This window comes from Lolium perenne, chromosome 3 (assembly GCF_019359855.2).
Source record: "Lolium perenne isolate Kyuss_39 chromosome 3, Kyuss_2.0, whole genome shotgun sequence".
Taxonomy (NCBI): Eukaryota; Viridiplantae; Streptophyta; class Magnoliopsida; order Poales; family Poaceae; genus Lolium; species Lolium perenne.
The window spans coordinates 219,545,258-219,570,679 of NC_067246.2; the positions used below are offsets into that span (position 1 = coordinate 219,545,258).

At 48.4% G+C, this 25,422-nt stretch overlaps 2 protein-coding genes across 2 annotated transcripts; both read right to left on the minus strand.

Annotated features, from left to right (window-relative positions):
* Nucleotides 1–10,484: 10,484 nt before the first annotated feature.
* LOC127339815 (heat shock cognate 70 kDa protein 2-like) lies at nt 10,485–12,420 on the minus strand. Its single transcript, XM_051365626.1, has 2 exons — nt 12,204–12,420; nt 10,485–12,088 (listed from the first exon to the last, which is right to left on the minus strand). Exons 1-2 carry the CDS (start codon nt 12,418–12,420, stop codon nt 10,485–10,487), a joined length of 1,821 nt encoding a protein of 606 aa, XP_051221586.1.
* An 8,340-nt stretch (nt 12,421–20,760) lies between these two features.
* On the minus strand, nt 20,761–21,970 carry LOC127343405 (uncharacterized). Its single transcript, XM_051369535.2, has 2 exons — nt 21,217–21,970; nt 20,761–21,003 (listed from the first exon to the last, which is right to left on the minus strand). The coding sequence occupies exons 1-2, from the start codon at nt 21,784–21,786 to the stop codon at nt 20,938–20,940; spliced, it is 636 nt and encodes a 211-aa protein (XP_051225495.1). The 5' UTR covers nt 21,787–21,970; the 3' UTR covers nt 20,761–20,937.
* Nucleotides 21,971–25,422: the final 3,452 nt, after the last annotated feature.

A 25,422-nucleotide genomic window follows, 5' to 3' on the forward strand; every position in this document is an offset into this window, starting at 1 on the left:
CCTCAAGTCAAGAATGCACATTGCTTCATGGCAAGGTCCACCTTGGACACATCTATTGTGCTATCAACTCAAGAAGAGTATACCTCCGGAGATGAAGATGTTGATGATGAAGAAGACGCAACCTCAAATGGATTGGTTGCCCTTGCCTCCCTCTCTACTAACTCTTCATCAACAAGTGAATCCCCCAATGAGGTCATTCATGTGGAGGAAGAAAGTTGCCTCATGGCTAAATCTTCCGAGGTATCATCTCCTAACCCCTCTACGCCTAACATCTCTAATGATCTAGGGGTTGATCTTGCTAGTCTAAAAGTGAAACAAGAAATGCTAAAGTTTGATGATTTCATTCTTAACCTACAAGGTAACACTAAGAAGCATGTTTCAAGTCTCATGGTTCGTATAGCTCAACTAAATGATACTCTTGAGAAAAAGTGCCAAATAGAGAGAGAAGACTCTCTAGAAATACATGCTCTTAAAAATGATCTTGAGGATTGTCAAGAAACTATAGCATCTCTTGAAGAGAGGCTAGAAAATCTTGAAGATCCTCAAGATAAACTTAACAAGCTCACTAAAGCTAGAGATCTTGCTAGAGCTAAGACTAAAGTGCTTATAAAGAAAAAGGCCAAATTTGGTGTTGATCATGAGAAACTTGTGAAGGATCTAGATGAACTAGACAAGGCTCACAAAGCCTTGAAGAGTGAATACTCTCTCCTCTCCGAGTCTTATGAGCAACTTCAAATTAGGCTTGCTTCATACGACATACCTAGTACCTCTACTCCTTCATGTGATCATGCAAATATTATTGAGGAAAATGCTAGGTTGAAGGATGAACTTGCTAAGGCCTCCTCTCCCCAAAGTAAACTTTCCTTGGATGACCTTTTGAGTAAGCAAAGGTCAAATTATGGGAAGGAGGGACTTGGTTTTAATACCAAGGCTAAAAAGGCAAACAAGAAAAAGGCCAAGCCCGCACATGAGAAAGCTAATGGTGAAACCCGAAAGGGCAAAACCATTAATAATGATGGTGTGGGAATAGATAACCCTCACTATGTTCTTTTTAAAGATTATTATGGTGATGTTTATGCTAAATATGTTGGTCCATATGATGGTTATGTTGCTTGGTCTATTTGGGTCCCAAAGACCCTTGTTGCTAACAAAAGAGGACCCATTGAAAAATGGGTACCTAAATCCAAGAATTGATCTCATGTAGGACTATGCCGCCGGAGGGTCAAAATGGGTACTTGATAGTGGATGTACAAGTCATATGACCGGTGGCAAGAATCTCGTCAAGGAGTTGAGGCCCAACATAAATAGTATCACCGTCTCCTTTGGCGATAATTCTACATCCGAGGTATTGGGTTTTGGCAAGGTTGTGGTTGCACACAACATTACTCTTGTGGATGTCATGCTTGTCAAAACCCTTGGTTACAATTTGCTTTCCGTTTCCGCTCTTGGCAAGATGGGTTTCGCCGTCTTTATTGATAATGATATTGTGGTCCTCTTGTGGAGCAAGACTCTAAAAGTCGCTTTCGTTGGGTATCGCGAACACAACTTGTATGTGGTGGACTTTTCGGGGACCACCACGAAAAGTGCGATGTGCCTATTCGGAAAGGTGGACGTGGGTTGGTTGTGGCATCGCCGCCTAGCCCATGTCAACATGAGAACTTTGCAAATTCTCCACAAGGGGAACCATATTGTGGGACTAATGAAAAATGTGTCTTTTGCCAAAGATCGTGTTTGTAGGGCTTGTGTTGAAGGCAAAATGCATGACTCTCCGCATCCAAGCAAGACCATTATCTCTTCCAAGAGGATCTTGGAGCTCCTTCATGTGGATCTCTTTGGTCCCGTTACTCATGCAAGTCTTGGTGCGAAGAAACATTGCTTGGTGATTGTTGATGACTACTCAAGATACACTTGGGTCTACTTTCTCAAGACGAAAGATGAGACTCAACAAATATTCATTGACTTTGCTACCGAGGTGCAACGCCAACACAACCTCCTCATTATGGCAATAAGAAGTGACAACGGCTCCGAGTTCAAGAACTATACACTCAATGACTTTCTTAGTGATGAGGGGATTCGACATCAATATTCCGCTGCTTACACCCCTCAACAAAATGGTGTTGCGGAGAGGAAGAACCGGACTCTTATGGATATGGCAAGGTCTATGATGGCGGAGTATAAATCCCGCTATAACTTTTGGGCCGAAGCCATCTCCACCGCTTGTCACTCCTCTAACCGGCTCTATCTCCGCAAGGGCTTGAACAAGACTCCATATGAAATACTCACCGGGAACAAGCCTAATATCTCATACTTCAAGGTGTTCGGGTGTAAGTGTTTCTAGAAAATCAAAGGGGTTCGTTTATCTAAATTTGCTCCTAAAGCTTTGGAGGGTATATTTGTTGGTTATGGTGCCGAATCTCACACTTATAGAATCTTTGATATAGCCTTCGGGATTATCATCGAATCTAGTAGTGTGAAGTTCGAAGAAAATGATGGCTCCCAAGTGGGGCAAGTTGATGTATGTGCAGGTGATGAAATACCTCAAGATGCCATAGTAAGAATGGGTGTGGGATTTTTCCGCCCCGTTGAGGGACACTGTGTGGCGTCTCGGGAAGGACTATGCTCTACCACGGTGGAGCCCTCATCTTCTCAACACCAACAAACCCCATCAAGTGAAGCAAATGATGCACCAACCCAAGAACAAGAACAAGACCCTCCCTCTTGTGTGCAAGATCAAGGACAAGATCAAGGACAAGATCAAGGACAAGATCAACCAAGAATTCATGATGGCTCCGAAGAGTATCCATTTGATACTTGCTCCGCACCAAATGATGTCCAAGATCAAGCACATGAGGTTGAGCACACTCAAGAAATTGAAGTTGCTCAAGTTGAAGGTCAAGACGGGGACCCAAAAGATCAAGTTGATCAAGTGATACCTCCAAGGCCAAGAAGAACCAAGGAGGAGATCGAGGCCCGTCGTCTAGCAAGAAGAGATAGGAACCTTAAACTTCGTGGACACACTCATGACAAGGTTCTTGGTGATGTAAGGGCAAAGTTTTCCACAAGAAGGCAATTGGCTAACTTTAGCAATCATCATGCCTATATCTCCTTAGTGGAACCCAAGAAAGTATTTGAAGCCCTTGAAGATTCAGATTGGTTGGAAGCTATGCATGAAGAACTCAACAACTTCAAGCGCAACAAAGTATGGACCTTAGTGAAGAAGCCAAAGGAGTGCCGCAATGTTATAGGCACTAAATGAATTTTCAAGAACAAGCAAGATGAGTTTGGAAATGTTGTGAGGAACAAGGCAAGATCGGTGGCTCAAGGGTTCTCTCAAGTTGAGGGAATTGACTTTGGAGAAACCTATGCTCCCGTGGCTCTCCTTGAGTCCATCCGTATCCTTCTTGCTTATGCATCGCATCATAACTTTAAGTTACAACAAATGGATGTGAAAAGTGCATTTCTTAATGGTCCTTTGCATGAAGAGGTTTATGTTAAGCAACCCCCGGGGTTCGAGGATCTCAACTTCCCTAACCATGTCTACAAGCTTGACAAAGCTCTTTATGGTCTCAAACAAGCTCCTAGAGCTTGGTATGAGCACCTTAAAGAATTATTGGTAGACCGTGGGTTTGATGGTGGGCTAATCGATCCCACTCTTTTTACTAAGAGGGTCAATGGGGAGCTTTTCGTTTGCCAATTATATGTTGATGATATTATCTTTGGCTCTACTAACAAAGCTTTCAATGGCTCAAAGCTTATGACCGATAGGTTTGAGATGTCTATGATGGGAGAGATGAAGTTCTTCCTTGGTTTTGAGATCAAGCAATTGAGAGAAGGAACCTTCATCAACCAAGCAAAATATCTCCAAGACATGCTCAAGAGGTTCAAGATGACCGAGATGAAGGGTGTAGCCACTCCTATGGTTACTAAATGTCATCTTGCACTTGATCCCAATGGTAAAGAGGTGGATCAAAAGGTATATCGCTCCATGATTGGATCCTTGCTTTACCTTTGTGCATCTAGACCGGACATAGTGTTGAGTGTTGGTGTGTGTGCAAGGTATCAAGCTTCTCCTAAGGAGAGCCATATGATGGCTCCCAAAATAATCTTTCGGTATTTGGTTGATACCCCAAGATATGGTATTTGCTACCCCAAAGGCTCAAGCTTTATTCTCAATGGATACACCGATGCGGATTGGGCGGGAGACAAGGATGATTGGAAATCAACTTCCGGGGCTTGCCAATTTCTTGGTAGGTCCTTGGTGTGTTGGTCTTCTAAGAAGCAAAATTGTATATCTCTCTCCACCGCCGAAGCCGAATATGTTGCCGCCGCAAGTGGATGCACTCAATTGTTATGGATGAGGCAAACTTTAAAGGAATACGGTGTCATTTGTGACAAAGTGCCTCTATTATGTGACAATGAAAGTGCCATCAAGATTGCCTATAATCCGGTGCAACATTCAAGAACGAAGCATATTGAGATCCGGAATCATTTCATTAGGGATCATGTTGCCCGTGGTGATATTGAGCTTATCTATGTTCCTACCAAAGATCAACATTAAAGATATCATTCTCGTTATATGATATGTTGATATGTGAGCTTCAATGATGAGTATTGGTTTGGACCCAAGATATATCTTCGCGGTGCCATACCATAACACTCATATATGGTGGCCTAGGCCACCACACTCTTCTTCGTGAAGAGTTGGAGTTATTTGGATCTTCATTGGATTTTATTGACATCTCCGTGTTTATGGGAAATCACTCACTTTTGGTCTTCATTTGCATTATTTGCAAAAGTGAGTGATCATGTACCATCTCACAGTTTGGCGCATCTGTCCTAAGCCTATCTCATCTAAGCCATATCTTCTTCACTCTCCGAGTGCACCACTTTCATGTCAAAACCTGTTCCTGGCACAGTTTTTTCTGTTTCACCAGAAGTTCCGGTCATTTCGACCGGTACTTCCGGCCGGACCCTGTCTGCCAGCTCCTGCCGTTGTTCCTGACTAGTTAGTGTGGTTTCTGAGGGATCGGAAGTTCCGGCTCCAACGAGCGGAACTTCCGCCCTTATGATTCCACTACATAACTGGTCCAGAACGGGGAGGCAGTTCCTGCCCCCTCACTTTCCCCCATCCAAGATCTGTTTGAAGCTCTTCTCTCCCTTTGGCGGCTGCTCCTCCCTCCGACCAGATCTCCCTCCTCCGGCGACCCCCGCCGGATCGGCTCCGTGGATTGGCTTCCCCTCCCTCTCCTCCTCCATGGCTCCCCCCGGTTTGTGCCCTCTCCCTCTCTATGTGTGGGTAGACCTCACTAGATGAACTATAGGGCATACTCTAGGCAAAGCTATGGTAGAACATCTCTAGATGCCTTTCCCTTACTAGATCTTGCATAGGATGTTGTGGTAATGCGGGTCACCTAGCCATTATCGCAGATCTGGTGAGAAACTGCTGCTGTTTTCGAACAGCCGGAAGTTCCGGCCCTGCACGCCGGAACTTCCGCCCCGGGCGGAACTTCCGCCGGTTCTCACCGGAACTTCCGGCCTGGCAAATTTTTCTGCTGTTACTCAATATCCTGTGCAGGCTCTGGTTTTGGCCTCCTTGCTTGTGTGCACTCATTTATCATTCCTATCCCATTGATTCCATCTCAGGTGGTTCCAAGAAGAGAGGCAAGACTCATGTGGATGAGATTGAGGAAGAACTTGAGCAAACTAGACCATCCAAGCTCACCGCTCGTCAGCAAGCTGCTCAGAGGCACAAGTCACCCGCTGTTCGAGGCAAGAACATCCATGTATCCGTGAAGAACATGCTATACCTTGAGTACAAGGAGCTCCGTGACATGAACCCTTACCTCACCCCTCGGAGCAATAGGGTTGGGGATAAGCGGTTCCACAACAAGACTCAAGAGGAGATTTTCTATGAGGTCTATGTGCCATTCAAGAAGGGGGTAGCCCCTCAACATGCCATTGACACCGGCAAGATGGCCACTTCTAGTTACTTTGAAGAAGCCTATGCTATGTGTGGAGAGTTTGGGATCTATCCCATTATGGAGCTCAACAAGGATTATGATGTCGGATTGATTCAACAATTCTATGCCACCGTTCACTTTGAGCAAGATGAAGCTAGAACATTCCGGTGGATGACTCATGAAAGGCTCCTTGAGTCTAACTTGGCAAAGTTTGGAGCTGCCCTTGGTTACCCTCGCTACCCGGGAGTAGATGCAAATGGTTGGAGGTGCCATGATAGTTCATGGGCTCAAACAAGGGAAGTCTTGGAGAACCTCTACATCAAAGGTTGGGGTATTCCGGGCAAGAGTGCGGATCTTCTCCCTACTTGGGACATTATGCTTAGAGTCTACCGGGAAACCATTGGACCAAAGGGTGGCAACCTTGATGAGCTACATCTATATGAAGTGGATCTAATGGCAAACTCCTTTGCTAAGAAGGGCACCGGTGAGAGGCTTGATGTGATGGACTACATCTACCATGAGATGTGGTCATGTGTGATGGAGAAGAAGCTTCCCTCGTTGCTCCGTACATTATGAAGCTCATTGAGGACACTTGGGTTGATACTTGTGAGAGCACCCTCCTTCACTCTATTCCTCTCAATATCACATCCCATGAAATGAAGGTTTTGAGGACCAAGCGCCACAACTCCCCTATAGAAGATGTTACCCCCATGGATGAGAAGCCACCTAGCTGGGCTTCTAAGCTTGCACGCCGCATGAGACAGATTTTTTGCCTCACCTCTGCAGTCAACCACCGTCGGTATCAGCAACAAGCAGAAGCCAAGAAGTCTCGGGTTCGTCAGAAGAGCATCATGAGGGCTCTTGAGGTGGAAGTGTCTCCTCCCGGATCCGAGGAGAATATCACTCCGGAGGCTGAGTGGGTTTCTCGGCATGGTGTTCCTCTTCCTCCGGATGGTCTTGAGATCGAGTCTCCTCCTCACACTCCTCCCTACCCCGGTGCTACATCGAACCTCCCTCCCGGCTGGGCTAACGCCGACCCTTGGGACGTGTAGTTTCTCCTATCCCTTTTTGGTGCCTTGGTGCCAAAGGGGGAGAGTGAGAACCTTTTAGGTTGCTCTCCGTTGGGTATTTGCATGGGGGAGTCACAAGCTCGTGTTGGCTTTGTTTTTTTATCGCTTGTGATTCTATTTATCCTTGTGGTGTTGAACTATGTTCTTAGTTTATTTGGCTTGTAAACTCTATCTATGTGTTTGGAACCTTATCTATGTGTATGGTAAACTCCGTATGTGAGTCTTCCATGGTTATCTATGTGTGCATGATCTTATTATTCATATGCTTATCACTATGTTGTATTGTTAACCCATGGAAGACGGATGCAAGATATAGGGGGAGCTTCTTATGTACCAATGCTCATATCTAGGGGGAGCTCCTCTATATCTCTCACATTGCTGGTTTACATTATTCATTCCTTGCAAATACTTGTGTTGTCATCAAACACCAAAAAGGGGGAGATTGAAAGAACATTTCCCGCCCTTTTGGGTTTTGTGTGTTTGATGTCAACACTAGGTATATATTTATGTGTGTTGATGTAGACAGGTACAAGTTTTCGAGAAATATATTTGATCGGTGAAATGGTATGGCTATTCTGAAGTTCTGCAGGTCTTTTTGTTTCTGGCGGAACTTCCGGCCCGTGCAGGCGGAAGTTCCGCCCTGGTGCTTCCAGCAGAGGTCTCCCAGCGCAGCTTCGTTTGCAGTTTTTCTTCCCTGACCGGAAGTTCCGGTGAAGTTGGCCGGAAGTTCCGGTCAGCGGAACTTCCGCCCAACTTCCGGACAAGTTCCGGAATTCCTAAATTGTGGCTCAGTAATGTCCAGTATGGTTTTCGCCAAATTCCGAAACTTGGCCGGAACTTAGCCGGAACTTGGCCGGAACTTCCGGTCACCGGAAGTTCCGCCCTAGTTCCGCCCAAACATCATCTGAACTGGACGTCTGACGAAGGCGGAAGTTTTGGCCCTCCTGGCCGGAACTTCCGGTGTTAGTGGATTTCGCCCAAATGGTCAGATCTGAGAGCTCCAATCATATAAATAGCTCTCTTCTCCAAAGGGACAGGTTGCTCAATCATTGCAAGAAAAATCTGCCAAGCTTCACCACCATTAGAGCCACCTCAAGAACACAAGATTTGCAAGATCTCCTTCCTCCCCCAACCAAAGCTCTTGATCTTTGGAGATTTGAAGGAGAAGACACCGATCTACATCCTCACCAAAGCGTTTTTCATTTCCCCCTCATTTGTTTGAGGGATCTCATGCTAGTGTTCCTATTTGGTTCCCTAGTTGATTTGTGTTGATGGGTTGTTTTTGATTGTTGTATTGTTACAGATTTGGGAGCCTCCAATTCAGTTGTGGATGTGTGACCCAAGAACCTTGTAAAGGCCCCGCCTCGAGGAAATCCCTTAGTGGAAGTGGGCTAGGCCTTCGTGGCATTGCTCACCGGAGATCTGAGTGAAGCCTTCGTGGCTGTTGGTTTGGCTTTCGTAGCAACCACACTCCTCCAAACATAGACGTACCTTCTTGCAAAGGAAGGGAACTACGGGAATCATCTCCGTGCCATAGCGTGCTCCACTTTCGGTTATCTCTATCCTATTCTATCTCTTATATTGTGTAGCTATATCTTGCTTAGTTGATTATCTTGTCATATAGGTAAATTCACATAGTTGCATATCTAGAGAATTTACCTTTGTGTCAAGCCTAAATTGAAAAAGAACTAAAAATTGGTTAGCACCTATTCACCCTCCCCCCCTCTAGGTGCGGCATACGATCCTTTCAACCGCAACACGCGTCCGCTATGCATGGCTGCAGCGTGCACCGCGACACGAATCTAACCCTGGGACGTTTGGTGTACTCAGTTATAACCTCGGGCCTTATACAGAAATTTTATCTGTACTCAGTTTTTCCCTCGAGTACTTATACTGGCAAGTGCAATATACTCAGTTGTATCCTAAAGTAGCTGGTCAACAGAGAGTCAACAAATGAGATTAACATAGCTAATTGAGTCATTTCATGCGCAAAAAAATCCAAAAAAATAAAAAGATAGTGGCACCTACTCATGGAGTCTTCATACACAACCTGCTTCCTAGGAAACCTTAACAAACATAGATAAATCAAGTTTTACCACAAATTGCCACTTCTCAGAATCACTAGTAGCTATGAAGATGCATGGTTTTCCACTCAAACCCTTTTGCAAAACATCTTCCCCAAAATATAGTTTGTCTAAATGAGGCCATAATTGTCACACCCATGTATATTTGAATTGCAAATAATTTGATGTAGCCAATATGAATTATATTGTACAAAATACGCAATTTTCATTTTGTAATTCTTTTGTTTGAATGCCTTAGTCTATTTACTATTTACGTGCCCTTACTTTCTTAGTACTACTCAGCTTTGTTGTGTTTTCGATATTGGAATTTTTACCGATTTGTTGTGTTGAGAGGTTTTATCTCTAAATTCATGGAAAATCTCCCTTTCTAGTTTTTAAGATTTTGTGGGGTAGCTCTTGTTGCTATCTTTCTAAGAAAAAATTGGTTTTATCTCAATCAGAGTTTTCAATCTCACGATATTGATGTTTGAACATTGAGAGTTTCTTGGACTAGACTTACGCCCAAGTAGGCCAGAAGTTCCACCCACCAGAAGCTTTGCCCTACTACCGGTTCTACTTCCGGAAATGCATTTTTTTGTCTCTGTTTCGTCACTACGAGATTTTCTTTGTTTCCAAAGGTTAGGACAGAAATTTCGGCCTCCGGAACTTCCTCCCTACGTTCGCCTAAAGGTAGCCGTTGGAGTGTGTTTGGCATGGCCGGAAATTCCGGCCCTAGTGGCTATAAATTCCGGCCGTACGAGTTTTCTTACATAGCAGTTAAATTTTCAAAGTACCTATTTAAGGGTTCTTCGTTCTTCCTCCCCACGATGTACCCAACTCTTGAGCTCCATCCTAGACTAGGAGACAACCAACCTCCTAAGCGTGCAGCCCATCGTTGGTTCTTTGCTCAAAGGTATTTGAACCATAACATGGTGACAATTTTACATATGTGGTACCGTTGACAACATAAAAAAAAAGAGTTCAAGGAAACAAACAACAAAATTATTTTATTTTCAAGAACTTCATTGTTAACTTCCTTTCAAAATTGAAATAGTATATTTAAACCCGTCCAGAATTTAGTTTCAAAATTCAGGTATTATTGGGCATGCTGAAAATAAAATAAAATTCTGAAAGCAGATAGTGAGAAATGCAGAGAAACATGAATATTCCATAAGCAAATGAAAACCTTTTAACTATGGAATATTCAAAATGTTTAGAAAAGCTATTTTTAACACTTAAAATGTTTAATTTAGTAAATTTTTTTTTGTATTATCAGATTTCTCAATGAGTGTTCAGCAACATTTCTGATTTTTCTAAATTTGGATGTCCATTCGATCACACTCGCCCATTGACAACAGAAAGCTAACTGAGCTCCCGCAGAAAGATGTACATTACGCACCAACCTGCTTACCAGCAGTGGTGCTACTCTCTAGCTTGAGCCTATCCAAATCGTCTAGGAACTTTCTGGCGCTTGAGACCTGGTCGCTGTGCACCTGCTGAATCATCAGTTCCACGGCGGAAAGAGCATCTTCAGCCTTCCTCCGCTCAACCTCGATGGCACGGCGCTTCTTGTACAAGTATTCTTCGAGCAAATTATTTGCCTTGACCCTCTCCCTATTCCCCGCATCCTCTGCCATGTACTCCGCTGCCTCCTCGGTCATCCGCTTGATCTCGTTCTTGCTCAGCTGACCTTTGTCCATGAACTTCATCTGGCGCATACGCTTGGCCGCATTGTCCGTCGCATACACCGTCAGGACGCCGTCAGCATCGATGTCGAAGCGCACTGAAATCTGGCGCTTGGCTCCATCTCCAGCCGAAAGCTTGAGCTCTCCGAGCAAGCTGTTGTCCCTTGCAGTGCCATTCTCCCCTTCAAACACCGACAAGACGACGCTTCTCTTGTGATGGGACTGGATTGAAATGTTCTGCTCCCTGCGGATGGGAATGGCAGTGTTCCTCGGGACGATCACTGCCATTGCACCGCCGGCCGCCTCGACGCCGAGCGAGTGCGGCGTGGTGTCTAGCAGGAACAGGTTCAGCAAGTCGCTGCCGGGCACGCGGCTCGCCATGTCAGCGAGGATGGCAGCTCCTCGAGCCACCGCCTCTTCGAGATTGATGTCCTTGCGGAGCTCTCTGCCATCAAACAGGTCCTGCAGCATACGCCGCAGGCGGGGTATTCGGGTGGACCCGCCGACGAGCACGACCTCGTGCACGTCGCTCCTCTCAACCTTGGCGTCGCCGAGGCACTTCTTGACGGGCTCCATGCACTTGCAGAACAGGTCCATGTTCAGGTCCTCGAACTGGTCGCGGGTGACGGCCGTGCGGAAGTCGATGCCGTCGAGCAAACAGTCGATCTCGATGGGAGCCCACGTCGCCGACGAGAGCGTCCTCTTCGCATGCTCGCAGGCCACCCTCAGCCTTACCAGAGCCCTGGCGCTGCCACTGGCATCTTTCTTGCACTCTGTCTTGAACTGCTCCACCAAGTGCTCGACCATACGCCTGTCGAAATCCTCGCCGCCGAGGTGGGGATCGCCGGCGGTAGCCCTGACGGTGATCTTGCCCGCAGAGATCGCTAGGAGTGCGACGCTAGTGGTACCACCCCCGACATCGAAGACGAGCACGTTTTTCGTCTCCGTGCTTTCGTGGAGGCCATAGGCCACGGCCGCGGCCACGGGCTCATGGATGACGCCGATGACGTTGAGCCCCGCGATGGCGAGGGCGTCCTTGGTAGCGCGGCGCTGGAGGATATCGAACGACACGGGCACCGTAACCACGGCGTTGGTAACTGGCGCGCCGAGGTAGGCCTTAGCGTCCCCCTTCATCTTTGCGAGCAGCATCGACGCGATCTCCTCCGGGGCGAGAAGCTTCTGCTTGCGCTTGTAGTTCGCCGCGACCATTGGCTTGTCGCCTCGGCCAGCCATGACCTTGAACGGCCAGAGCTTCATGTCGGCCTGCACGGACGCGTCGCTGAATCTCCTTCCAATCAGGCGCTTCGTACCTACAGTAGCACACTCAGCCAGCTGGTGTTATACTATCGATGCAAATGGATCACGCCATTGGAGAAGCCGAGATAATGTCCAAATCCGAAGAGAGAAGATATGTAGTATACTCACCGAAGATGGTGTTGGTGGAGTTCCGGGCGGCCTGGTTCTTGGCCGCGTCGCCGACGAGCCTCTCCGTGTCGGTAAATGCCACGTATGACGGCGTCATCCGGCCGCCATGTTCGTTGGTTATGATCTCCACGCGGCCGTGCCGGTACACGCCGACGCACGACCACGCCGTCCCGAGGTCGATGCCTATCGCTGCAGAGCCCTGCTGACCATCCGTCATCCTGAGAACTGTGAAGGAAACTGAAGGGGTGAAGGTGTTGCTTGGCGATCCCTAGCAATGCGGCTAATTAGTGAAGAAATATACAGGCAGACGCCTCGACCTTTACAGAGCTCGTTATATCGTCATAAAAGCACCGTATGCATATGAATCACACTATCACACCAACGTGGAGTAGCTCAATTTTGAGAAGCTTGCTCGCTCATTCGTTTAGGATGTGTTCGGTTTCGGGATGTGGTCCGTTCCATTCCATTCCACCCCATTCCATTCCATTCCATCTGGGTGTTCGGTTGATTTCAGAAGCTGTGGAATGGAACGGACTCTAATTAGTGTAAATACCCAATTAATTAGACCCTAATTAGTCTAAACACCCAATTAACTAGACCCTAATTATTCCCCAAACCACGGGAGAGGAGCCCGCCCGGCGAGCTCCGCGCCTGGTGACCTCCGCCCGCGCCCGGCGAGCTCCGCGCCAGGTGAACTCCGCGCCCCGGCGACCTCTGTGCCCGGCGACCTCCGCCCGCGCCCAGCCGACCTCCGCGCCCCGGCGACCTCCGCGCCCCGGCGACCTCCGCGCCGCGCCCAGCGACCTCCGCCCGCCCGCCCGCGCCCGTCGGAGCAGAGGCGACTTCGGAGGATGGCGGCGGGGCGACCTCAAGGAGGCTGAGGGAGGGGCGGCTCGCCGGCGCGCAGGAGCTCGAGGGAGGGGGTTGTCCGCCGGCGCGGAGGAGGATGGAGGTGGCCTGGCGATTAGCGAGGGGCGCGAGAGAGAGGGGTGGAGGCGGCCTAGCGATTAGCGAGCCGTTCCACCTCGTCCGGCCGATTTGCCCGGACGGGTGCGTTCCGAATATTCCTTTTTGTGGAACGAGTTCGTTCCATCCTATCTACCAACCGAACGCGAGAACGGCTCCGAGGAATGGAACCGTTCCATTCCGTTCCATCTAATTCCACAACCGAACAGACCCTTAGTCGAGTATACTTGGGGTCCAAGAGAGAAAGGGGGGCACCCACGGAAAGCCTGGTTCCTTCTAAAAACGTGAAAAATGAATGGTCCAGTCCCTGTGAAACTCACAAGTGATTGAAACACAAAGACGGCTAAGATTTGCCGATACCTCTTAATTCGCTATGAAGAGCATGACAGCTGAAATTTGCTGGTACCTCTCTAACTTACGTGAATTTAGTTTCAGCGCACCATTGAAGCAGGCCTAAAAAATGAATAGACCTGAGAAAGGGTTCTAGGATGCCACTAGATCTCCACCAATCTAGAACTAATTTAGTACTTAATTAGCCAAATTTATGTGTAACGAGAAAAAAAAACAATGTGTAACTGTATATCCATATGCAATTGCACAGCCATGTACAACTCTCATGTGCACGAATCATAATGGAAATCTAACGGTCCTAGAGATGACCTAGAATTAACTTAATAATGGGTTGATCTAGAACTAACAAAAGGGTTGGAAAAATGTATGATTGCACCGAAACACGTAAATCGTTTGAAGAGAATTGAGGCAACAACATACTTTTTTTGTGTAACAATCGAGTACATAATATGTCATCGATTTGGTTTTGTACTAATTAGCAAGTTGTTAATTATCCAATCCATATTGTAGTCGTGGCAGAAGTGTTCACAAGAGTAACTAGCATAAGCAAACTAAACATGAGCCAGATCAGTAGGTAAAACACATAGCACATTTATCTTAGTAGCATATGAAGTGTTCAACAGAACATCAACAAATAGCAATGCAAGATATATTTGGTTTGAAATTTGTTTGAACTAATGAGCACCTTAACCACGCAAAAAAAAAAGTTGGCCGAGTTTATTGCTGCATTTTTCTAATCTTACCCATTTCTTCATAAAAGTAAGACATATTTGGATTGTTAGAAAGTTAAACTTAAGTTTGAATCTGTTTACACATAAAAATGGGAAAACAATACATTTGATGTAGAGCCACCGTGTCGCTAACAGGTGGCCGGGCCTCTGGTTTCCAAGAAAATATATCCCGCACACGCAAATCTTGTGGTTTGCCTGTTGAAGTTGTTGCATGACCGGTGGGCCCGACCGCAATGGAGAGCCCCGCACTGTCACGAGCTGCCGCTATCGTTTTGAGGTAACTACGATCCAATCACAGAAGATCCAGCACGAAATGGCAAATAATAAACTCTCTTTTTTTTAGGTAAACACATAATATATTAAGCACCAAAGCCGCCTCATTAAAAACCTTCCATTCCCCTTAGATACCCTGGTTTCGAAAAGAGTGCGTCTGAAACTTGCTGCTGCAAAATCAAAGTTCGGTTACATCGTTTACCAGTTTGTCTAAAAGGAACCTAGGGGGATCACAATCCCAATTACAAGAACTAGTATTGATAAAGCAAAAAACTAGCTAGCTCATGTGCAACCTCATTTGCTTCCCTCCGACAATGTTTAAAGCTAATAGTCTCTAAATTCGAAGCCAAATCAACGCAATCAGCGAAAATTGCAGCTGATTCGTTCCACAAGAATGTTCACTAGTGCATGCTTGGATTACTTCAGTTGAGTCCAACTCTGCAATGGCATTGCTGCAGCCATTTCTATTTGCCAAAGACAGTCGTTCACGCATTGCAATAGCTTCAGCCATCATCGGAGAAGCAACATGTGGAAGATATGTTGTGGAAGATATGTTGTTGATGTTGCAACAAAATCTCCATGGAAGTCCCTAAGCACCGCACCAGAGAATCCACATGGAAGGAAGCATCAACATTTAATTTTACCTGGCGTGGCTCTGGCTTGCACCAGTTTGCACTTGTAGAACTCACACGCTTCCCGTAAGCTTTTGTCGTGTTTGCTGTTATCGCAAGAATTGACATTTTGCATTTATTCACAGGTGGGACAGGCTCATTACGAGTTCGTTGTCTCTGAATCCACCATAAGTACCAGCTTGTCACCGATATAATTTATTTTAATCCAACATTACTGAAGCCCCTCATTGTATTATCTTGTCGGTTCATGAGGTATTCCAACACAACCGATCCAGCCAGGTCTACTTGGAGGGCGTCCAGGATAATATGGTGAATACCCAAATTTTGCCAGACTTCTACTGCAGCGGGATAAGTGAATAACAAATGCCGAACATCCTCTGCACCCTGGTCACAGATCGGACTGGAGCCTGAGTTTCCAATGTGTCTATTGGCCCTTAGCTAGCACACACTTGATAGGAATAATACCATGGAGAGCCCTCCAAACAAAAATCTTCACTTTTCCCGGAACTCTTATTTGCCATACATTCGGTACAGCAAGTTGGCCAGCTGATGGTCCGAATTGATAGCTCCACTGTAAATGATAACCCGAACGGACAGTATATCGCCCATGCTTAGTATAATGCCATGCTATAAAATCATCGAAGCCTTGGTTGTTGATCGGTATTTGCATAATTCTGCTCACATCTACAGGTCCAAACAGCCCCTTCAAGAGATCTTCATCTCACTGTTCAGAAAGGGGACTAATCAGCTCATTAACTCCAGTATACACAGCTCCTCCTCTTGAAGTTAGAACCTTTCTATTGGGATGGCAAACAGTAAACTCGATCGAGCCGTCGAGCGTACAAGGTCTACTATAGCACACTTCATTTTTGCTGCAGTAAACTCGTTGCAAAGGTTTTGACGAAGGCTACATCCATAGGATTACACAACTTGTCTCTGGGGGACAAACTGCTATCTCGATCAACGGTGAAGTGGGGCCGTTTTTCAGGAATAAGAGAGGGGTTCGACAGGGAGATCCCCTCTCACCGCTGCTGTTCAACTTCATTGGCGAGGCCTTGTCGGGTATTCTCACTGCTGCTGCCAAGGCCGGACACATACACGGCCTGGCTCCGCACCTTCTGCCCGGGGGCGTCTCCCACCTTCAGTACGCAGACGATACGCTCATCCTCATCCAGGGTTCCGATGAGGATATTGCCAATCTCAAATTTCTTCTGATGTGTTTTGAGGATATGTCTGGGCTCAAGATCAATTACCACAAAAGCGAGGTGTTTGTGATGGGACAGAGGTTCGAGGAGCGAACGGTTATCGCTAACAAGTTAAACTGCAAGCTAGGCACCTTCCCCTTCATTTACCTGGGCCTCCCTATCTCGGACAGGAAACTTACCCTGGAACAGTGGCTCTTTTTGGTGAGGAAACTCGCTACCAAAATTGAACCGTGGCTGGGAAGGTTGATGTCGTCAGGGGGACGACTCATCCTCTCCAATGCGTGCCTAGATAATCTACCAATGTATGCCATGGGTCTGTTCCTCCTCCATGACGGGATTCATGCGAGGTTCGACTCGCACCGCTCTAAGTTCTTTTGGGAAGGCGCGGGACCAAAAAGGAAGTACCATCTTGTGAACTGGCCAACTGTGTGCAGACCTAAGGAAGTGGGAGGTCTTGGATTGCTCAATACCAAAAAGATGAATTTGGCGCTTCTTCTGAAATGGATTTGGAGGCTCTATCAGGATGAGGACACGATTTGGGCCCGTATCCTTCGTGCTAAGTATGCGGACGCCTCCGACCTGTTTGCGGGCTCAGGTCAGGGAGGGTCACCCTTCTGGAAAAGCCTCCACAAGATCAAACATCTGTTTAAGGCTGGTGCAAAGCACAAGGTGCGGAACGGCATTAGAACCAGTTTCTGGAAGGACTGGTGGTGGGGGAGGGGCCCCCTCCTAGAATCCTTTCCTCTGCTGTATGCCATCTGTGACAACCAAGATATTGCGGTTGCTGACGCGTTTTACCAAGACTCTCTACAAGTTCGCTTCCGTCGTTCTCTTGATCCAGAGGGCCTGCGGCAATGGGTCGAGCTGCAACATACCTTAGCGGAAGTTAATCTCACCGAGGGTCAAGACCAGATTTCCTGGCACCTGGAACAGTCCGGATCCTACTCTGTGAAGTCCATGTACTCGTTGCTTTCGCGAGGCACGTCTATTGCCCACTTCAAAGACATGTGGGAAGCCCCGGTCCCGCTCAAAATCAAAATCTTCTCCTGGCAGCTGGCGCTTGATAAGCTACCTTCGGGGTTACAGATTCTTGCTCGCCACGGTCCGTCCAATGGGCTCTGTCCCCTGTGCGGGGCGCCTGAGGACGCTAGCCATATCTTCTTCTCCTGCTCATTGGCGATTTTTGCGTGGTCCGTTACGCGCCAGATGCTCGGGTGCAACTGGTGCCCCACCAACTTTGCCCAATTCCACGACATTCTGTCTAGCTTCTCGGGTTACCCCAGAAAATTACTGTGGATCCTGTTCCTTGCCCAATCGTGGGCTTGAAAAGAAAACTATTGCTAACCCAGCTGACATTATTTTCAAAATCATCATTTTTTTGCAGCTGTGGAGCCTAAAATGCAAGTCAAGAGAAAAGGAGGGCTTAAGCTGGATGGCACGCGAGCTAAGGGAGCTGTACGCGGCGCTCAAGCCAACGCCGCCGTGAAGGAGTAGGCCGTACCACGGAACGGGTACCTGGACGGCCAAGACGGCGGGGAGTCTTGCTGTGTTCTTTTGTTGCTTGTTCCGTTGTGATCGTTGGAACTTATTATCATAGGTGCTCCGATATGTGTGGCCAAGCTGTAAGGCCCAGCTGTTGTATCTGAATTGTTACCTTCGTGGCTTTATTAATTTAAAGCGGGCAAGTGCTTGCCTATTATCTAAAAAACTTCATTTTCGCCAAGGACGTTTTGACGCTGACCAATCATACGGGCACGGGCTCCCATGGGGGTTGTACTAGAGACTGCCACGTACTGCATTCTAAATATGGCGCCTTGTTTGAATATGATACAAGTGCTTCAAACTTCGAGTGAAAACTTAATCGTGTGCTAGATATTTTTGTAAAAATATTAATATGAAGTATGTAAATAATTCAATTACATTAGATTTTTTATGAAGAATATTTTCGTATATATGTATTTTCTTCTATGTATATTAAATTTTTTGTATTTTTGCTAAAATTTTACAAAATTTGATTTTCATTAAATCTAGAACGCGAGTTAAAAAAGGTTGTGACTAGTTTTCAGTTGATTGAGAACTAACTTTGTTCTCAGATGATGTCATCAAATCTTAGTTGCAACACATCACTAGCACGAATCTCGAATCAAATCTAACACATCACTGCATTTTTCTAATCTTACCTATGGGATAGAAGGAGTACTAAATATAGGAGTATGATTGCGGAGTAGTTGCATCCGCAATTGTAGCTAAAAAAAATCTCAGTTACAACCACACTTTTAAGCGGAAAATTTTAGTTACAACTCAATTTTCAACTCATGCACGAATCACGATGCAACTAAACAATATAAAATTTAACTAAGCATGAAAAAGGACAGAGAGGGTATGTACTTCGTCTCGGGTTTGCCACACTTCGGTTCTCTTAGTTTTTCTACACCTGTACTTAGAGCATCCCCAGCCATCTCCCCGAGAAGCCCCCCACGAACCACTTTTTTCATCTGGACGGCAAAAAACTGCCCAGTCAGGCCCCCGGTTCCTCGTTTTCGTCCGGATTTGAGCCTATTTTCGTCCGGTCTCCCCATGCCATCCTCGGTTTCCCGAGGGTCTCCTGGGGACTCCGGATGGACGAAAACAAGTCGTCTGGCCCATCGTCAGTGGCCATTAGCGAAATAATTGCCACGCCCACGCCTCTCCACGCCCACGCTCGCCGCCGGGGCCGCACTCCGCTGCTGCCCCTTGCCCCGCGCGCCGCCGCCCGCCCTGGCCCCGCGCTCCAACTCCCGCCAATGGCCCAGTGCGTCGCCGCCCGCCCCTTGCCTCGTGCGCCGTCGCCGCAGCCACCTGCGCGCCGCCGGCCTTGGTCCTGTGCGCCGCCGCTGCCCCTTGCCCCGCGCGCCACCGCTGCCGAGCGTGAGGATGGACGGGTCCTCCTCGTCGGGCGCGCACACGACGCCGGCGTAGGCGCACGGAGTGGCGGCGGCGTCGTCCCAGGAGTCGAAGAAGCGCGAGCCCGGCAGATCCATGCGCGTGGCGTCAAGGTGAGCTCGGAGAAGGACGACGCGTGGCGGTGAAGAGGAGGCTTGGGCGAGGCACGGCTGGGAAAATCCTCCTCCCCAGTGCAAAAATTCATCCGGATTAGGTTCATCCGGACGGAAATTTCGCCCCGGGAAGTTCCAACGAGTGGAGATGCTCTTATGCAACGTTAAGAGCTGCACCTACATAAAGCTTTTCACTGTAAGGAAGCAATGTTCCAAAGTGCAAATGCTACCTGACAAGCAAGCCCTATCCGCCACCAATTGTTTATACTCATTACTTCACGTGCAAAGCTATTCTAACTGCTCCCTCCATGTCACACTTAGCAGACACATCTTCAATTGAATTTTTCAAACTTTGACTATATTGTATCTGATATTACATTGAGCAATTGTTAATCACATGGTTAGAATTGTCTTAAAAAAGTATATTCAGAATCACAACATTTTTCTTATGCTTCATACCCAATATATTTAGTACTCCTTCTGTCCCATAGGACCAATATGTGAGTTGTAGTAACATCTTATACTATGGGAGGGAGAGAGAGAGTAGTAATTAGTGGTCAAAGGTAAATTTTGAAAACCATGTCAACATCAAAATCTATATTGTTTTTGAAGTTCTAAGATCATGTTTATATTGTGCCTTTTTTGAAGTCTTATGCTTTTGAAAGGAGGCGCACGGCACTAAACATTTAGTAGCTCGCACAGTTTGAAGACTAAAATAAACGACAGCTCGAGATGTGCTTGCCGATATTAATTTGGTTGTAGATGTTGATATTTTTAGATATCTAGTATGAACCTGGTTTAACTTCAAAAGGTTTGACTTGGCTTTTAGAGATGTATTACACACCGGTTGTACTAGTAACTTGTAACACCACCCAAACCAAACGAGCGTAGGAAATCTATAATCGGAGTGCCCCTTTTGAGCTTGGTACAACGATAATAATGTGGCATAATGGGTGTCCCACGTTAACCCCAAACGAACAGGTAGCGGGGTCCTTGGACCCCAAAATGAGCCAACCACCTCCCTCTCCCGATACGAGCACGACGCAGACGCGCACAAAACCAACCAGGTACGGCTACCAGGGGGTACAGAGTACACCTCCAAAGAGAGCTCGGTCGGTACTCTGAACCCATGGAGCAGAACAGATAGGCTGCGAGGAAAAGAGAAGGCTAAAAGCAACCAACGAACTGGGAAAAGGCGCAACTCCCGCTGCACTGCAGCTGATCATGAAACCATGCAACTGGGGAAGGTAGCGTACAACTGCAAATTAATCAACAAGCATGAAAAACCTAGGTACTAGTAGATGCGTTAGCAGTAGATTACAACTCACGGCCACCGACTCTACTGTAGGGGATAGAGAGATACTAGAGTAAAGCAAGCTGGCACTGCTTAGATTTTAAAGCGCAAAATCAATGTTAGAAGATGCGACATGAGAGGTACAGAAACTGTCAACTCAACTAAACCTAGTTACAGTTGTTTTGTGGCGCGCCATGGTGGAGCGCTGGCCGGCGCCGGAGATGGTAGCGGCCGGGTTGCTTTGCTGCTAGTCGTCGGGGACCCGGTAGGCGTCGGCGGTGATCTCGGTGAGCCACATCCCCGGGAAGAGCGACTGCACGAGACGAGACAATTGCAAGTGTTATCGTTAGCTGGATGATCTATTTGTTATTGGACGCAAGAGTTGATCAGATTATTATTCTACACACAAGTGTAGTACTAATCGGAGGCGAAAAACGTGATAAAATAGTGGTAATGGTAGTTTGTTTTGCTCTAATTAGGTGATTAGCGAGACGAGGGGCAGTATGGGGAATTGGTTGGGGCTTACATCGAGCTGTCGCTGCACGGTGCGCGGCCGCTTCCGAGGCCGCCGCCGTGGCCGGGCGCCGGTGAGGGCGTAGACGTCGTCCTCGATCTCCTCCGCCTCCAGCGCCACGGCGAACGGAGCGCGCACGTAGTCGTCCGCAGACGTAGCCGCCGACCACGGCGTGGTGGGCGACGAAGCCGTGCTGCCGCGGGCTGTTGGACGACGCCTCCGCTCCCTGAGGGTCCACGGCATGGCCGCGGCGGCGTCCGTTGGTGGTGGTAGCGGTGGAGGAGCCTCGGGCTCCGGCGGTCGCTGGGTCTTGGCAGGGGGCAGGCGAAGGCGGTCGGCCGCGTCGTGGAGGTGGCCCATGAGCTTAGCCCGGAGATCCTCCAGCCCGCCCTCGTAAGGCTCGTCGTTGGCCCCACCGCGTCGGTGGGACGTCGAGGAGCGGCGCCGATCGCGGCTTGCGCCCGCGGTTCCGGAGACGGCCGGCAGGGAAGGCACGTGGTGGCCACGAGGCGGAGCTGGCGGCTTGAGGTGGCGCGGCTGCGTGGCCGACGGCTTCGCCCTCGGATCCGCCGTGGCCGCCATGGGTCGCGGTCGGTTCGACCGTCGTGCGCGCGGCGCGGCGGCGACGCAGGCAGGCGTAGACGGGCGTGGACGGGCGGTCCTTCCGCCGGCGAGGCGGCGGAGGAGGGAAGCAAGGCAGGCACGCGACGGGTGGGAGGCGAGGAGAGGAGCGGGGGAGGTGGAAGTCTGTGTGCGTCGCGTCGCGTTTTGTTACGGGACCGGGGCAAAAGCTACAGCGTTGTCGCGAGGGGTGGTGGCGTGGTGCCGTGCGTGCGAGCGGGGGCAGGGGGGTAGGGCAGGCGCGTCAGGGGCTCCGAACAACTATCAGATCAGACCTGGGCGGCTGGGCCTGTCCATCTCGTCCACCGGACAGATCGGGCGGTGCTCGCGAGGGATCACGTCGGCGCCACCAGCTATTGTTTTCCGTGTACGCTGGGCGAATATACTCACCGGTGGCGGTGGAGTACATCGATCTTTTGGGCCGGCGGCGGTCGGCGACGAGGTACGGGAAACTGGCGCTTCCGGCGGACCATCGGTGTTCGGTGGACGACAAGTCTGCGCCGCGCGGCACGTTGCCGGCAAGACGACCTGGCCGCCGGCTCCCCGCACCAGGTCCCACCACCCACAACAGCGGCGACCTTCCTTGTGGCCCACGGTGGAGCGCTTCTGCGGGCCCGCAAGTTACAAGGTTGGCCACCCAGCTACAGGCTACGCACGTTAGAAGGGAAGTCAGACCGATGGTTTGGTTACATACGAGCCCAGTTCTAGCGTCACTATTTATCCACATGGTGATCTTATCATGACGTCGACGATCATGAAGGCAGACACCACTATGGCACCACCGCCACACCAGTCAAAACCATCACCACATCGCTGAGAACGAAGACGAAAAGCATCATGACACCGTCGGTCACGCCGGTCACAAGCATGAGCACGTCGCCGACTAGGAAGATGAAGACCACCATGACATTGTCGGTCACGCCGGTCACAAGCATGTGCACGTCGCCGACCACGAAGACGAAGACCACCATGACACCATCGATGACGCCGGTCACACGCATGGGCACCTCGTCGACCACGAAGACGAACACCACCATGACACCATCGGTGACGCCGGTCACAAGCAGCACCATGTCACCGTCCACGAAGACGAACACCACCAGGACACCGCTGTCGCCGGTCACAAGCATGGGCACATCGCTGACAACGAAAACGAACATCACCATGACACCGTCGGTCACAGCACGTCGCCGACCACGAAGACGAACACCACCATGACTCCACCACCAAGGATTCTCACCTATCATCACCACGTCGCCGTCCATGAAAATGGCGAGCGAGAAGTTGAGCAAAAGTACTCCAAACCTTAGTCACACTTACGTAGAGATTGCAGTATACTTGTGAGTCAATTATGTATCAGTTTATGTACACCGAATCAAAAACCTGTCAACATGGAAGTCATGCGGAATGGTGAGGTGAACCTACTCCTGAAAGGAAATCTCAAACGGTTGAGCGTGTGCGACGAATTTGACAAAATTCGCTTAAAACTTCATACACGAAATTGACGATTTACAACTGACGAAACTCGAAACCGATTGTGGGAATTGGTTCGTATCATCAACACACATCTTTTTCGTGTGCATCTTATTTCGATTCGGAATATGTTTGTGTTGATTTGAGAGAGGGTGTGTGGATTAGCGTAAGGGAGAGTGAGCGTAAGCAAGAGCTCGTGCAGCCGTTGCATCCCTGGAGTCAAAGTGGCGCGAGAACGGACCTGGTCCTGGAGAAACTGCCGATTCGGGTGTTCCTCCAAATGCAGGCAAAAGGCTGCTTTGAGAACCATGCGATGCAACAACGCGGCTTGGCCCAGGCAACTAAACAGGCCGAAAATTGCTGGCCCGATGCGAGCCAAGGGGCTCACAAGCAACCAAACGCTCCCATAGTATTGGATATGATACTAGTTTAGTTTATGATATTACCTGTACAATGCATAGTATTATGAGGTGGTATCATATTTCCTTCATATTTTATGGCATCTCAATGTAAATTTGTGTACATGATATATTTCCATTATTTTTTTAAAAAAAAAATTACATGCTATCATACAATATCTACCTTTGATGCCACTCCCACATCTCTTCTCATTAAATGTTGTGTCGCATGAGATTTTTGCTAACATGACATGCATGATAGTACTTATGATACTCCCGTTATGGCTAGTCTAAAGCCATCTTCAAAGTCCCACCGTGACTCTCTGATAGAAAATATGCCTTGCCGTTGATAGTACCCCCAGTGGCCTCAGACCACAAAAAATATTTGGCTTGAAAACATAAACATACTTTGCATATTATGGGGCCCCAATGTCCACGCTTTATTACAACTAATAAAAAGAAGAAAATAACTAGATAATGGTGCGTAGGCTGGCAGCTTCTGGACCTCCTCCTCACCGGCAGCTTCTAGTCCTACTCGCAGAGGTCTATGAAGATATGCGGCAGCGGCCACACATTGGTCGTCGGAGGAGGGGTGTGGCAGCTGCTCCATTACTGGTGGTGATGGCACAACCGCAACCTGCTACGAGAGTTGGATGGCCTCCTTGAGGCCAAGCATCTTGTCGCCCTCCTCCTGCTCGGAGATTGTTAGGACCCACGATGGCCTCCTCCTCTGTGAGCTCCACGTCCTCCATCAACTCGTATTCGAGGTTGCCATCCTCTGGCGTGTCCTCGGCAGCACCCTCGAAGAAGGGTTCGTGCAGGAACGACAGTAACCACGATAGCAGCTCGACGCCGAAGTACTGCGACCACTCTGAGTGGCTGGGTCGCGTGTGGGAAGGACATACCCTGACCACTACTCCTTCATCGTCTCCATCTCGGGCACCCTCTCCGGTGGCATCAGGGGCACATCTCTACTTGCTACTCGTGCACTTCTTGCGCCTTGTAGTCGACGTTGTCGTCCTCGAGGCTCTCCAGGTGGGCCTCAATACTTTACCGTCGAGCATTGATGACCCACAAGTATAGTGGAGCCAAAGAATACTTGAGAGCCTTAACAGCGGAGTTGTCAATTCAGCTGCACCTGGAAACAAACTTGCTCGCAAGAGTTTATCAGTAGTAACAGTTTTATAGAAGTAGCAGTGGTGAAATATCAGCAGCAGTGTAACAAAGACAGCAGTAGTGATTATAGTAAACAGCAGGATTAAAATACTGTAGGCACATGGATGGATGACGGGCGTTGCATGGATGAGGGAAACTCATGTGAAAATCAAAGCAGGGCATTTGCAGATAATAATAAAACGGTGTCCAAGTACTAAACAATCCATAGGCATGTGTTCCGTATATAGTCGTACGTGCTCGCAATGAGAAACTTGCACAGCATCTTCTGTCCTACCAGCCGGTGGCAGCCGGGCCTCTAGGGGATCTACTGGAAATTAAGGTACTCCTTTTAATAGAGTACCAGAGCAAAGCATTAACACTCCGTGAACACATGTGATCCTCACATCACTGCCTTCCCCTCCGGTTGTCCCAATTTCTGTCACTTTGGGGCCTCGGGTTTCGGACAGCGATGATGACCCACAAGTATAGGGGATCGCAACAGTCTTCGAGGGAAGTAAAACCCAATTTATTGATTCGACACAAGGGGAGACAAAGAACACTTGGAAGCCTT

Excerpts from the sequence above, each read along its gene's own strand:
- LOC127339815 (XM_051365626.1), bottom strand. The coding sequence starts at position 12,420 with ATGACGGATGGTCAGCAGGGCTCTGCAGCGATAGGCATCGACCTCGGG. Across the intron at positions 12,089-12,203 it reads CTCCACCAACACCATCTTCG|GTACGAAGCGCCTGATTGGA; the intron begins GTGAGTATACTA and ends GTGCTACTGTAG.
- LOC127343405 (XM_051369535.2), bottom strand. The coding sequence starts at position 21,786 with ATGGCGGCCACGGCGGATCCGAGGGCGAAGCCGTCGGCCACGCAGCCG. Across the intron at positions 21,004-21,216 it reads CCGTGCAGCGACAGCTCGAT|TCGCTCTTCCCGGGGATGTG; the intron begins GTAAGCCCCAAC and ends CGTCTCGTGCAG.